We start from the raw sequence: 15,655 nt of genomic DNA, 5'->3' as shown, positions 1-15,655 counted from the left end.
GTGAGAATGTTGCCAATTCTGTCATCAAAAAGGCTAGAGCAAGATTAAGTTTTTTATATTGATATGTAAATTGTTTAAGTGAGCGATCTCGTAAACAATTATGTTCTGCTCTCAGAACATGTTATTTTGATTACTGTTGCTTATCCTGCTTTTCTGCACTGTCTACTAAACTAAAAAAGAGGTTGCAAATAACTCAAAATAAGATCGTCCGTTTTATTCTAAGCCTAGGTCCCAGATCTCATATTGGACAAGCAGAATTGAAAGGGTTGGGTTTTTTTTAATGTAAATGATCGGGTAATACAGTTAAAATTGAATCAGGTTTATAACATTTTTCATGATATGGCACCAGATTATCTTTGTGAGAATTTCAAAAAAGTTTCAAATACACACAGTTATTCCAGTAGTAGTACAACAAATGTTGTTGTTCCCTGTATAAAGGGGCCTGAATGCAACACTTTCTTCTATACTGAAGTACAATTTTGGAATTCGCTTCCCAATGAAGTAAAAAGTTGTAATACTCTACAAAATTTTTATAAAACAGCCAAAATGTACTTGTCATCAAAATCAAAATTTTAAACTTGTGGGTTATTTTTCAAAATCTTACACATTTTCAAAAAAATCTATGTTAACCACCACTGTATTTTTTAATATTTTTAGTATTGTATAAATGTTTTTCTTTTTTGTGAGGACCCCAATGGAATACAGCTTTCTTGGGTTATCCTTGGCTTCTGTCTTTTACTATTCTTAGTTTTTTTTATTGTGACTGTCATTATAAATAGTCTTTTTGCCAGAATAAATAAATAAATATTGCGTACTTCACTGGAACACAAGATCTTAAGACTGAGCATTTTGGCCCGACTGCATTGTCGCTGCCGTGGGCCGGGGATTAGTAATTTCGCTTAGTTTCAAGAGAGCACGGTTTTTCAGAAAACTGTTGTTGCCTTTAACTATCAGGTAATCCCATATGAAGCAAGATATGAGACGGACAGAACCCCGCTACTTTGTGTTGGTCATTGTTTTGCTGGAATCTGAGGAACTGTTTTCATATAGCTAGGGGATATGTTGGGTAACAATAGTCTAGAGCATGATATATAGCGATTGGATATGTTGGAGGGGGGTACCCCTCTGTCTCATTCTGGCTGTATATCTTCCGCTGCCACACATAATATTGGTTATAACTGCAGGTGTCATATACATAAACACGAAGACGAAACATATTGAAAATAGCTCAGTAAGAGGATTCTCAAGGTCGGACCCCTTTTTATATCAAGCATGCTTTCGTCAAATTGGTCCAGGTCGAGGGTCTGCTACGAGCCCGTAGCGAATATGTGGTACAGAAAAAAATGCGGGTAGGGCGATTACCACAAAGAAAGGCGGTCGTTCAGGTCGCCCGCGTCCTGGACTGGTACCCGCCCCTAGGCCCTATGATAATGAGGACCGACAGCTGGCTGCGGTTTGACGCGTGCGCTTAGCCCTACCATGGAGGTAGAATTCTACCTCCATGGCCCTACAATTCGGATGCTGAATATCTAAAATTTTCATATGCAGCAAGGTATGAGACGGAGAGAACCCCCCCTGCTTTGTGTTGGTCATTGTCTCGCAGGAATCTGGGGAATTCCTTTAAGACATCTTGGGGGGATGTGCTAAGTAACAATAGTCTGGAATGTAGGGATTGGACATGTTGGGGGGGTACCCCTCGGTCTCATTTCTTGCTGGGTATAAAATTTTTGTAGGCCAGTAGCAATGCGTTTCAGCTCGTAGGCGAAAAAAACACAAGTACGTGTACATTTATCTCCATATGTATCTTTACTAGAGCTCAGTTGATCACAGTGTGGTAATTTATATCATCATTGTACGGCAATTCATTTCAAATCATTGGTTATTGTGTTAAGTTTTAGATATATTTTCGGTAACGCAGAAGAAAAAGCAAAATATGCTATGATTGGTTTCCTTATTTACGTACACTCGGCAGGATTCTGGGGGATTCATTACCCGCCACCGGTCCCTACGTTCAGAGGACGTCTGTAAGACGTTTGGCGACTACGTTCAGGAGGGGAACTAATCTAGCGGAAGTTCTTCAAAGCCGAATTATTATTGTGTCCGACCTGCTGCCATCCGTACGAGCATAGAGCTACGTACAAACCCCTCTATGGTACGAGTAACAGCTGTAACGTCCTGTTAATCAGGGGTGAAATAATCAAAAGTTAGAATGGATGGAGCTGTGTATGTCTCGGCCTAAAAACTGGTCAAAATTAATCCCCTGTCGAGCGTCAGAAACTTAAGATCGGCAAAGAAGAGAAGAGACGTTTTTAGTCTAGTTAGATCTTTGTATGAGGTATGCTGTGGAATGTGTAATGGTAGGAACGGTGGATCCGTTAAACTGAAATAGCGCCCTCATTCCTCTTACGATGACACTCACACAAAAATAGTTAGGTGCTGCAGGCCAAACGACTTGTCGTGTCAAATAAGGAAGCGTAGCATGGACTTCAGACGTGAACAGATAACGTTGCGAATGCGCGCATGTGGTTACGTATCACAATTTACATAGGCTGTAAGGTAACTATACATAAACGTCAGTAACTTGTAATTGAAGGCCTCTTTTGCTGAACAGCTAAGTTTTAAAAAAATGGAGGGCAGTGATAAACACCTCAGTCGAAATGGTTGTTTTTTGAGCTCAGCTGTTAGGGAAGAGCACACAGATGTGCTGACGGACCGACCTGATCTTCAGCTGAAGTTGGTGCAGATTTTCTTTCGGCATGGAGCGCGAACACCAATACGGCTAACGCCAGGAGTTGAAGAGGTAGGCCCCTGGCCCCCTAGGCCTGAACTTGCTGAAGTTGTACTTTGACATGTTTGATGACGTAATTAGTGCAATGAAGGAAAGTTAATTCAAAAGGGCAAGAGTTCCATATCTTGACATCAGTTGAAACCCTGTGCACAACGCTCTGAGATTGTTCTGAAATTTTTTAAATGTTTTGTAGGCCCTACGTGTAAGTACTGCCTCAATATTTTCCCTACCCTGCTTAATTTAAAGGAAACAGTTCCATACACACCTGCTGCTGGTGACAACGCTTGGTGCCTCTGTGCACCAACCTATTAGACTTGTCTGAAAGTGAAGTGTTTTCTAAGGAAATGTTTGGGAATTTTCCCAGCTAAATTTCACAGTTTAGGACATGTTATCACTTTTCTAATGGCTGCTATAACACTTTAAGGGAAAATTGGTGTTGTCCGTATATGGAACTCTTTCCAGTTAAACGTTTAGGTTATCTCTGATAATAAATCACTGTGTACCATTTACACAGTGTTAATGAATTTTAATGATATCTATGGTCGTGATCATTGATCCTTGGTTGGTTTATGGACACCAAAACTCACGTAATAAATGCTGCAAACCAGCATTAGGATCATAGATCCAGATCCGTGGGAAACAAACAGGCCCTACATTGGAAAATTTGTGGGAAAAGTCAAACATGTGGTAAGAGTCCATACCCAGCCAGAGATACCAACTCTTACGATTTAGGCGTAATTTTTACGATTTGTTTAGTCTGTTTATGACTGCGCAATCCAGTTTCAGATTTTTACAGTTTCCAACTCGAAGGTACAAAACCATACACTGCGGAGGATTTGATTCTTGAGTATTTGGTGAGCAACTGGACTTGTTTTGTACGAAAGCAACAAGTGAGCAGAAGTTCAGGGACGAATACACCACAAAAATAGGTCTTTATTGCAAAGTCTCGTCATGGAGAAGGTTATGTGTTTTGCAATGCATGTAACTGTGACATGATAAATATTGCCCACGCTGGATCTTACGACACAGAGAAGCACATTAGTTAGGCCAAGAAAAAACAGCTCTGCTTCCGATTAAATAAGGTCGGTAGGTAAGGATTTTTGGACAATTTCTTAAGCTGATTGAATGGGACGAAAGTTGCACAAAATTGCCACAAGAGTGATTAAAATAAAAACTACTCAGAATTAATGTGGAAATATAATCAACAATTAGTTGCAATTCACACTTGCACAATGATAGTCAGGTAAATACAAGTGTTTTGACATGAAAAATTGTTGACCAGTGTTTGTTATGAAAGAAAAGACAACAGGATTTTTAAAAAATTTAAAAAAAAATTTTTCTAATATGCCGATGAAAATTTTTATGGTCGCGCTGAAAAATAAGGGTCGGTTGGGAAACTGGAAGTGTGATAGGATAACACTTTTTCATTTTGAAAAGTTGGCATCTCTGCATGCTGTAATTTAAATGCATCACATACATCTTTCATTTTTTTAGCCATTTCTTGGCTTTTTTCATGTATTTAGGTGGTATGGGATAAAGACACCATGTTTATAGAAGAAGATTACCTCAAATGCGATTATGATGTGTACTCATTGGATGGCAAATCTGGCCCTCATCACTCCGTTATCGAGGAATCCTATCAGCAGGCAACAACATACAAAGTGAGTGTGTCCAAGTTCATGTATTTGTCAGATGCAACCAAAGGTTTTTTCAATGTTTGACATTTTACAAAAGAAGCTACACGAAAGGTTCGTGTGTATCTGGCAGGATACTTTGTTGAAGCTGGACTTGGGAAGGGATTGTAATCTTGTAAGGATGTACACGGAAAATGTTTTCTTAGCAAGACTGGCAAGACTGAGCAAGCCACAGTGTTGTTCTGGTTCTACGCTGATATTTGCTCAGCTCATGCATTTCCATGTAGTTAAGTATATGTTGTAATTTTTCTGCTTAAAAAGCTAAATGAAAGCAAGTCCCTTATGCCCTAAATTGGGACTAGTATTGTCTGAAGAGCCAGGAGGACAAAGGTTTTTTAAACATTTCAATTTCAAACAGAACAGTGCAAATTTTCTGAATAGACCTCTTTTTTGTAAAAAAAAAAAAGGAAAGTGTTTTCAGATGTATGTGTAATTCTAATATAATAATTCTGCCGGCAGGGTGGTGCTCATCGAGGTCAGCTGACTACATTAGGCATGAATCAGACATATGAACTTGGCACCTACTTCCGGAAACACTACATTGAGAAACTGAAATTCCTGTCTCCAAAGTTCAACTACAGTGACATGTAGTAAGTTCCCCCCAAACCCTGTTGTCTGTGCATATTAAAATGGTTGCACAAGAACATTTGTGGAATTTGTTGAAAGTCACGTAGGTCACCAGTAGTAAGATGTCGTTTACTTCATATTGCCTTGTGCTAATGAAAAATGGCAAAATATATACTGAAATTTTCATGAGTTTAAAGTTAATTCCTTTTGGTATTATTTTTCTCTCTTAAAGTTTACATTCCACTAATGTTATTGGAACTTTATTCCAGTTCTTGTTTTTCCCCTCTAAAAGTTTGCGCTCCACCAATGTTAAACGAAACCTGAAGTCTATGTCCTGCGTCTTAGCTGCTATGTACGGAGAAGATCTGAAAACAAATCAAAATGGTGAGAAGCCAAAGACAACTTGCTCTTGTTTTATCATTTGATCAAAAAGTAGATACATGTCATGTAGTTTCTGTCATCCCTCAACTACCTGTTTAAATCCATTAAGAATTCAATGCCTGGCATTTCTGAATTTATTCCGAGATGTAGAGCCCCACTCACTCTTCCTCAATATCTGCATAAACCCGACGGATTTACTCAGAGGTTTTCAAGTCTTTTGAATTCATCGGAACCATTGTGACCGTTACTTTATCTGGAGTATAAACTACATGTTTGTGCCATTGAGTAACTGTGCATTGTTAATTTCTGCACAACGTGGAAAATCCTAAATAAAAGCTGAGTAAATAGACTAAAATTATAAGCACATGTTGGTCTGTCCAATCAACAATGAACATTTTGGAAAATTTATACCCGTAGTACATTGGAGCTGAGTTTATGTTTGTTCACTTTGATTTTGTTCACTAATAGGATTACCAAGAGTTCACGTGGATCATGAATCAACAGAAATCCTGTACCCAAACTATGTCCACTGCAAACCTTTAATGGATTCCTACTTCAGCACTACCAAGAATACCGATGTGGTTCCAGGAATCCGTCCCATCCGTCTTCAGGTCCAAGAACTTCTAGATCAAGACCCAGATAAGATTCATTTAGATCTGGTGTCTGTCCGGGACGGGATCAGTGCAAGACAGGTAAGGAAACTTGTTGGTAACTTTCATTACTGGGATGTCCTTGGTTAAATTAGTTCTCTCTGGAACCCATGTTGCTTTCAGTGTTGACTTACCAAGTTGTTTGTTTGTGTTGTTTTGTTGCTTTTTGTTCTTAATTTTGTGTGATATTCTATTTTACTCACAAATCCCCTCCAATCTTAAATATTCTAAAAATCAAATCACAAATTCTTCAAACATTTTAGACCTTCTTAATTCATTCTAGTTTGCTTCCTCTTAATTCAATTCTCTCAACTCTCTCTTTTTTCTTTCTGCAGGCACACGATTTTCCTTTGTCTCCTGTTTTAGAACCCATCGCTGGTATTGTAGAGAAAGCAGCTGTCGATATCATGAAGCATTGTATCGCTGGAGCTGACCAATCCAGGGACAATCTACCCTATTCTGTTGGTCCACTACTTAGCCTGATAGTAGACAACGTACACAGAGCTATCACTGGGGAAAGGTGTGTTGATGGTTGTCACAGTTTATATCATTTGCACTGTTGTAATATCCCCCTCTGTTTATAGTTCAAAGTTAATCCAGTAGCTATCATAGGTACCCCTAACAGTCCCAAATCCTCCTATTTCAATAAGATTTTACATACACCCTTGGGGGTTAGGATTAAATGCAGTGTCATGTATTGTATTTCTTATGCGGACCGTGTGCCTGTTACTGTTGATTTGAGTTTCATTTCTTGGCTTTTGACCAAATAAAGCTTTCCAAGTAAAACTTTTACATTCAATATGGTGGCGGGTGTAGACAGAGCAGCTAAAGAGTCTTCATGCCAACTGTTGATAGATTGTTATTTATTCAGTTCTTGAGTACAAGCTATCATCTTGAGTACAACAAAAGTCAAAAGTATTGTAACTTACAGGGTACCAATAGAATGCTATGACTGAGTTCACTTTTAGAATCGCTGAGTGTTTCAATCCACATCCTGTATCGCATTTCTTTTCTCTGTCTTCTACAGTCCATACAAGTTCCATCTTCATTCCTGTCATGACACAACGTTGATGCCACTCCTGATGGCTGTGGGTTCCTTTGACGACACATGGCCAGGGCTGTGTTCAGATTTTATTGTAGAGATGTACCAAGACAGGGACGGAAGGCCGTATGTACGGAATCTCTACCTGGGAAAGGTAGTTATGATTCTAGCACTCTTGGGGGGATTTGTGTCAGCTGAATTATGGATACAGTCATAAAGAACAGTTCTCTTGGCAGCAGCAGAAACCTTAAGTCAGGATATTAAACCCTGCTTCTTATCTTGAATCTAGGAGCTGAGGTTAGGTCCCAAGGGTACCTCCGTACTAACCCTTGAAGAGTTTAAGGAGTTACTGGGACCTTGCTTTATCACCCAAGAAGACTTCAGGAAGACTCTCATCAATGTGGGGACATATTGATGAAGGCCTGTCAACAACCATACGTACCTATCTACCTAAGGTAATAAGTCTAGTAATGATGTTCAGTTGAGCAATTTTTTGTTACCTTGAACTGCCCTTTGCCAGTGTTTTGATTTCGTTACGGCCATTTTGATGTTCCTTGACAAAGTTGGCTGATGTAGTGAATGAAGGTTTTTGTTATTTTCCATCAAATTTGATCATCCTGTTGTATTCATTCTTTGGATAAAATTGTTTACAGTACATGTCTGTCATACCCTGTCAGAAAATTTCTAGTCTAGGTTTAGTCTAAAATAGAAATATTTTATTAAACATTGCATTGTGCACAGTGATTACAGCTGCTCTTGATATCTCCATCCCCAAAGTTGGCTTTATTTCAACTTTCATCTGACTGAACTAACATTTTTCTATGCTACTAGCACTACTATCAGTCATTTCTAAGAAATACTTCAACTCTAGAGGGTGCACTTCAACAGGACCATCAATTTGACTGGAGGCATCATGAAGCACTCATTTTACTGCTTGTGATTTCTCTATGGATTTTTGTTTTTCTTAGATGCAATCTCATCTAAACAAGTTGTTTTAGGCTCTGAGTGTTGTAATTGATCAGTCCTTTTGGAGGTACTTCTACATTCGACCTGTCAACTTCTCAAGACTTGTTTACAATTGTACCCTGTAGGAGCCATTGTAATTGACAGCAAGTAAATAACCCACTCTCATACATATATCACCTTCAGTGCCAATTTTCAAAAGTGGCAGGTAATATCACTGGTACCCTGCAGTAAGGTGGTGTTCTGTGTACAGCTCAGAATACAGTGAGCGGCTGTCCATTGCCCACTGACCTGTATAGCAGTGACCCCCAGTGGACATACTGTCATTCACTCCTGTCTTGACCGTGCTCTGCTGATTGGGAAGTATCAATTCAGTCTCCAAAGATCACTGTAGGCCTGTCAAGGATTATTTCCCTTGTGAATTGAGTGGAATTCTGAATATTTCATCTTTCCTTCACAATTGAACAAGGGACTGCAGGATACTACTGGTCTGCCAGTGACTGTCCTGGAGACTTTTTTTTCTGGAGGAGAGAGGATTATTGATGAGAAGGCCATGATTGCAGGTCTCTGGTCTTCAGGGGGTGATTAGACATTACCTTGTTTTTCTGAAAGTCAAGTTTGATTATATTCTCTCACTAATCAGTGTCGACTCAATTTCCTGTTGCTAGAGTGTAAAGTCTAAGAAAACGTGGCCATATCCTTTTCCACCGTAAACTTGCCAAGTGAAGCTCTCATCTCATGCATGTTGATTACACTACAGTTGTCTACCATCTCTTCTGAGTGTAAGAAGCTTCCATATAAGGTTGTTCTGACGTCGTCTCCACACTCCCATGTTTTAAGTGTTTGTATCTGTCTGGAAATTAAAGCTGAAAATACTAATTTTGAAAGAGACCTGCAGAAGACATTATGTCACTTCCATTTTTTTTATTTAAGCATGTTCGATGTCATCTATACCAACTTGTCATGTGCCAAAAAGTGTTTTTAATAACTGTGATCAAAATTAATAGAAACTGTCATCATTTTCCATCCGTATCCTACCCCTTTTCATTGGGATGCTAGACTAGGTGATACAGAAAAAAGAACTCAGACAGCTCTTTATAATGTAATCTGAAACAATTACTTAAAAAGTTGATAACCTCAATACCCTTTTTTTGTGGGATCTGGTCACAAATTAGTAATTTCAAATTTGATTAAATGTTGTAATTAATTCAATGAATTGCATAATTTCTTAGACCATGATATTTCTTTCTCACAAATGCTCAAGAGTTTCAGTTTTATACTTATAAAGAAGCCCTTTACATTGTACTGATTTTATCAGGCTATTATGTAGCTGTATGTATCAAAACATTCTTCACAAATAACAGACTTTTTACTTTCCAAGCACGTCCACAGCAAATGGGGCAAACAGTTCCACAATAAATAAACTTGGTAAAAATTTTCAAAAACCCAAATTCACCAGAAAAAAAATCAGAGCCTTAGGGACTGGCTGACTGGAGCAGTATCTACAGTTACCACACGCATTCTGGCCTATTTATGGTCTGCCGTAAAATATCGGGCATCAGGCCATCCATGCGGAATTTGACATCTTCAGGGAGAACGCGTTTCTGCAAATATGTGGTCTACCATCAATTTTACACGTGCCGAAACATGCTGTCGGGGTAGATGCCCCAGTTTCCCTCCAGTGTTGGGAGAGAAGGAGGAGTGAATTAAAGGCCAGTTCAGAATCAGTTCATTGGAACTCAAGAAGTGCCCAATGTAGGTAAAATTAGAAAGAAAAAAATTGCAAGGGGAGAACTTTCAGTGACTAAAGGTATACACTTGAAAAAGACAGATGGGTTATCTGCAGCATGTTAAAGTTACATTGATTGGAAAATAAAGAGGTTGCTTTGCCTACCCTGCTGTTATGGAAACCAGAAAAATGTCATGCTCTGAAAACTTCAAATTCCAATTCACATAAACACAAACTTGCTTTACAGGTGCATCTACATGACTGACATGTGTTTGTACTTTACACATGTCATTCCATATTAAAATTTGATGTGTTCATGCACATTTCTCGGGTTAAAGTGTTGGCATTTACCTCCACCTCCATCCTTGCCCATTTGTGGCAACAAATGAAGTCCATTTCACACCAATTTACTCCACTCCTCACTCCCCAGTTAGTGATCAATGCAATCATTCCCATTTATCTAGTAATAAAATGATAGTGAATGACACAAGCAATAGAACCCATAGTGCTAAGCAGACCGTGGTCAGACTTTAATTGCTGGAAATTTAGTGCCGATTCATTCATACATATGTGTGTGTTTGTGTGGCCAGTGATTAATGAGAGGCCTCAGACAACCATTTATTTTGCTTCTTCGGTTTTTCTGAGTCATCCTGCGGAATTGTTGAAGCTTGTCAACCTGTTCTAGATATGTCACTGAATTTACAGAGAAGTACAATTTTCCATTTGAGGTGATGTTTTTGTGACCTGTCAGCAAGCCTTGGAGAATATTCTAAAAAGGTGTCAATGTCAGATTTCTTAGTCATTTTTACAAAGGTCTTCTCATACCTGTATTGTTTGTTATAACATCTAAACCCACAAGTGGTGAAGTTAATCCTGTCAGTCCACACAACCATTGCACTCAGTATCCTATAGAATCTATGAAAATCCCACAGTAGAAGAAATTGGGATAGACTATTGTTGATTCAGGCAGTGAACAAAAAAATGTCTAAACTGGGCTGATAGAATCTGTTTCTTACTGCTGAGACCCTAGGATGCTAAAAAGTCAATAATTTTAAAAATTTTGCAAAGATGATCATCAGATCAGATTTTTATATGTATGTCATAAATCACTGTTTTGTACTGGCTCCATCTTTCGGGCAGTATTCTGGAGACATCCTCACTGAGGCATTCTTTATTGAGGACAGCTTGAAAAGTTCCCCTCAATTCGGTTACAATCACGGAAGAACATTTGAAATCAAGATGAATGCATTCACCTTCCTTAAAAGCTTATCCTTGGAGGTTTCGGGAACAAGTAAGAGGAACACAGAAGCCTTTTTTTAGGGTCGTATGAATGAATTATTACTTGTCCTGTCCGGTAAGAATTCTGACAAATTCCGGGTCATATGAAGCCAAAGGGATCTCAGCAATTGGGACTCTGTCTCTCTCCCTCTCTCTGAAAGAAAGATGTATGACACAGAAGATGATGATGAACAAATGTACAGCGCACAGATCCTTACTTAGTTGATCCTAACTGTCGGCAATACTCCAAATATCCCAGGGAAAGATTTACTATTTGTCAGGTGAGGACCAGAGGAACAGATTGGTGGATTAAGGAGGATGAAAGGGGAGTTTTGAAAGCCAGGACAAGGTGGGATGGTTAGGTATAGAATGGAGTCAAGAGAAACATGAATGTCGCGCTGTCTGAGTGATACTTGGATTTGCTGACGCTTGTGAGTAGAATGCTTGTCAATGAGGCTTGGGCGTTCCAAAATGAAGAGCAAGTATGTCCTGTCTCCAAGGCAACCTACGCTTACAGCATAAGCCTGGGGATTTCAACAGTTGTCTTTTATAGTAACAACTTGGCAACCTTGTCTCTACGTTGTGCATGTAAGGCGCTATATATGGCTGGTCTCGATGGTGCAAATGAGACAATGAACCACCTGAGGTTGAGTGTCGGGCATGAATTTTTCTACAAAACAGTGTCAGCTATTAATTTCTAGCTGGAGTGGGACAGACAAAAACAGAAAATGTTTTGATCTTTTTCAATCAGGCATTAGTCACTCATAGTAAAGAAACTTCTAGATGAAGAATGAACACACACGAAACCTTGGGGTCATGCTTTCCGAGCTTGCTTTTCCAAGACATGAATTCTGTGTTAGTTGCTTTTGTCCAGCAGGAAGAAACAGTAACCAGACCAATATTTTCATAATTATAATGGTATTTACAATAGAAGTATGTACACGGCTTTGGGCAGAACTCCACAGAAGTGCAGTGAGGTCTTTTTGAAGTTAATACTGATTCTTCCAGAAATCGTACTTGTGGCTCATTTGAAACATTCAATTGGCACATATTTACGACCATGTTCATACGTTACCAGAACAAGTAATGTTACGTCTATTTCATGTAGAGGCCAAACAAGAACAGAGAGTGTCAATAAAACAAAATGCACTTCACAGGAGGCCAAGATTTTGCCCAAAAATGATTTGATTTACAGATGCCAGTCTTCAGTAATGGCAGTTTAATTTATATCACTCATTAATAGATAAACCAGACCGCCAACACAAAAATGGCTCTCAATCCACAACAGCAGACGAAGAGTCTAGCATCCCAACCCCCATAAGATTTACACTTGTCAGGTGCAGGCATGGAGCAGTGAAGAAAGTTAGAGGAATGGGAGATGGATGGATGAGGGGTGAATGGATGGCAGGGACAGGGAGTAATTACAAGAAAGAGAAGACCTCTTGGGAAAAGAAGCACCTCTTGTCTCTTCCCTCAACAGTCCTTGCAGCTCTTCCCAATCCTAGCCTGACCTTCTCAGTGGTGGCACTGGGGGCTTTAGATTGATTTAGAGAAGCTTTATGACCATATTGGTTATCATTCATTAAATGAGACCAATTGAATCTGGCAGAAAGCATCCTGATTGGCTGAATTCATCAAACAAAACTGAGTGTGAAAGGGCATCACCTCAATAACTCCTAATAGGGTCATTTGCTGGCTTTGATGGATCTGATTACGATCTAGCTTGGATTAGTTTTGGAATGTGTTATTTCAATGACATACCTTTCCTTATTATGAATTGACTAGAGGGTGTATATATAAAACCAGTTGGAGGCTTTTAATATTGAGATCGCAACATGATTTGTCGCCTCCGAAGACATCAATGTGGTGCTTAAATCACAATGAACAGAAAAACGTATCATAGTAAACAGTAAATAACAGAACCATATGTACATTTGACACAGAACCTCATGTGCAAGTCGACGTGTTAGCAATCTGCAGAGGAAGGATGTTGTTCTTGCATTCAGATTTATTGGTCTGCAGAAATAATCTGTGGATGTCTGCAGAGGAGCAAACACAAATACATTTGGCAAGATTTACCGCTGTGTTTGGTCATGGTGTTTGGTTTGTCATGCACATTATTGCTCCAGAAACATGAACCGTTTATGGGATGACAGTGGTATGTTGTCTGGAGAAGTGATGATGCATGCCGGTATGCTTTTTATAATGCATATTTGCCGCTTTTCAAAGCTTGGATAAATCCCCTGTGATGTGATTTGTGGGTTTTACATCACATGCTGTACCAGTACTTCATTCATCCCAACACGTGTCCTTGCCACACAGCAAAAACAGAAACTCTAATCCACTAGCAGTAGCACAAGATATGCCTACAAGAATTACAGAAAATATCAATTTTAAGACTAAGTGTTGATCGCAAAGTCATCCATACAACCGAATGGGTGAGAGCCTGTTTTCTTTTTGGTCAAAAGTGGATAGCCACATGGTAACATTTGCAAAGCATGAAGGTTTAATTCTACATGTAAGTAAGGCTGGCATCAAAACATGACAAGTTCTTCTACTTTCTTGTAATCCTGTGAGAGAAGTCAGGTTGATATTGGCCACAAGATGTTTATTCTAAAACTAGAAGTCAGCAAATTGTCTGGAAAATTGTCAATATATGCTGATTGTTGGTGGACTGTCTGAAAACCGGACTGAAAAGGACCATATTATCTCATGTCTGTTTGCTGTTTGGATATGTAATCATGTTCAGATAAACTGTGCAAATGTGGCTAAGACACTTCAAAATACTCAGAAAAATTTGCTAGTTTTTCTAATAGCGTGGTTGGTTGACATTAGCATAGTATGCCAGTCATGTCTCATTTGGCGTTAAAAGTGATACTGGACAAACAATTGGATATGATGAGGTAATTAGTCAATTTCAAACATAATGTGTGTCATTATACATCATTTCACCATTGTTTCTCTTGAAAGGATGGGGAATAGAAGTCAGACCCACTCAGTGTTTCCTGGACAGAAATCTTCGGATAATGTGCAAATGATACTGCTCAAAACTACTAGAATGGGCCATCACATGGAAAAGCTGAGTGCTTTAAAATCCAGCGGGATTTGTCACACTAAGAAAAAAAAAAAGATGGTTTATTGAAGAAGGGAGAATGCCTGAACTGTCTTCACTGTTTCGGTCTTCTTCCATTTCCTGAGGGATGTTCCCTATAGTTTTTCATTTCTCTTTGAACAGTGGAACGGACTGCATGTGACGACCTGTAGACTTAGTAATTTATCTGTGTCAGTGTGGTATGCATTCACCCTTGCAAACCAGGCAATTGAGTCCATATAGCTTGCCGATTGACTAGGAAGTGCCGCAGCATCTAAGAACTGTGGCGCCATGTCGATTGCTGGCCACTCACAGCAGTCAAGTGCGGCAAGGGGGGGTGGGTCAGGGAAGTGGGAAATTCACACAGCCACTCAGCAAAAAAAAAAAAAGAATCATCCAATGTTGAGGAAACTTGAACTGCCGGCACAGTCTCCCAATCACAAGTCACGATTTCTATCTTTTTTCCCCTTTTTTGGAGGAGGAGAAGGGTTTTCTTTATGATTCATGCTCTCCAGAAGTTCTTGACTGGACTATTGATGTGACGCTTTACTAGGCAGACACCATAAGCCAGCTGATTCAATATTGAGAGAGAAAAGGAAGGGGGGGAAAAGGCAGAGTGAAATTTGAAACGTTGTGACTGTTTTTGTAGAAGTGTGGTATGAATAGTTTACAGAATCCAGACGTGCCTTCAATAATGCATGAAATCAACGGTGATGGCCGTGTGGATGAGTCTCAAGCAGTCAAAGTAAAAAAATGATGAAATTCAGTCGCGGAGTTTGAAGTGAAGAAAATGTGGACACACTTGAGATGTCGGCTGATCATGTAGTGAGACTGGTGCAGTGGATTTTAGCTGTATGCTTCTCTACCTATCATTCCGTTTTTAGTTTATGCAAATTGTGACCCAAGTTGTGATTGGTAGACAAGGTACTGGATATGGAGGAACAGTTGTTTGTCTTGTCTACATTCCCGAGACGATAAACAGCACATTATGTGCAGATGCAATTCAATTAGTTGTCAAAAACCTATATTTGAAGAAGAACTTTTTCCCCTAAGCAAAAAGGTTAATGCCACACTGTTTACAATTGATATTTTCCAGATTAATTACTACTGCATATTTATAATACCCACTGCATTTACCTTCCTCCTTGTCAATTCTAATAACACCCTTTATATCTTTTATTTTGGTTGTTTTACATCTTTGTTGTCAGTTTTTGTTTGTTTGTTCACTTGGACAGTTACATTTTACAATGGGTTGTTCTAACATATGTTCAATGCAGTCGTGAGGATTGACAGCTTAAGGTAGCAAAATATATACAGTCCATCCTGTTGCTAAGGAATAATCACATTGTGGTCTGAGTTACATCTGTTGTACTCTTTCCTTGGCTTTGGGCCTGGGTCCTTCATGATTCCAAGGAGACTAGGGAACTGTGATTAAGGGTCATTGAAGAAAGATGGTGAGAGCATAATTGGTC

General features: G+C 39.2%; 1 protein-coding gene across 2 annotated transcripts in view; it reads left to right on the top strand.

Annotated features, from left to right (window-relative positions):
* LOC110974541 (lysophosphatidic acid phosphatase type 6-like) overlaps positions 1 to 15,655 on the top strand; it is a 44,507-nt gene that overhangs the window by 557 nt on the left and 28,295 nt on the right. Inside the window, exons 2-10 of one of the 2 annotated variants that reach the window (XM_087140553.1) lie at positions 1,973 to 2,152; positions 2,679 to 2,800; positions 4,312 to 4,449; positions 4,942 to 5,072; positions 5,342 to 5,433; positions 5,899 to 6,122; positions 6,416 to 6,600; positions 7,108 to 7,276; positions 7,412 to 7,577. In XM_087140553.1, the coding sequence (XP_086996679.1) occupies positions 4,333 to 4,449; positions 4,942 to 5,072; positions 5,342 to 5,433; positions 5,899 to 6,122; positions 6,416 to 6,600; positions 7,108 to 7,276; positions 7,412 to 7,537 (1,044 nt within the window). In that variant the 5' untranslated portion in view covers positions 1,973 to 2,152; positions 2,679 to 2,800; positions 4,312 to 4,332 and the 3' untranslated portion in view covers positions 7,538 to 7,577. Of the gene's footprint in view, positions 1 to 1,972; positions 2,153 to 2,488; positions 2,801 to 4,311; positions 4,450 to 4,941; positions 5,073 to 5,341; positions 5,434 to 5,898; positions 6,123 to 6,415; positions 6,601 to 7,107; positions 7,277 to 7,411; positions 7,578 to 15,655 lie in introns of those variants that run through there. The other variant, XM_022226270.2, reaches the window with a different exon arrangement.

The sequence above is a fragment of the Acanthaster planci genome, linkage group LG08, assembly GCF_054643075.1.
Source record: "Acanthaster planci isolate LZ-2023a linkage group LG08, COTS_SCS, whole genome shotgun sequence".
Lineage (NCBI taxonomy): Eukaryota > Metazoa > Echinodermata > Asteroidea > Valvatida > Acanthasteridae > Acanthaster > Acanthaster planci.
Note: the sequence above shows the minus strand (reverse complement) of the source record. Positions and strands in the feature narration are given on the sequence as shown.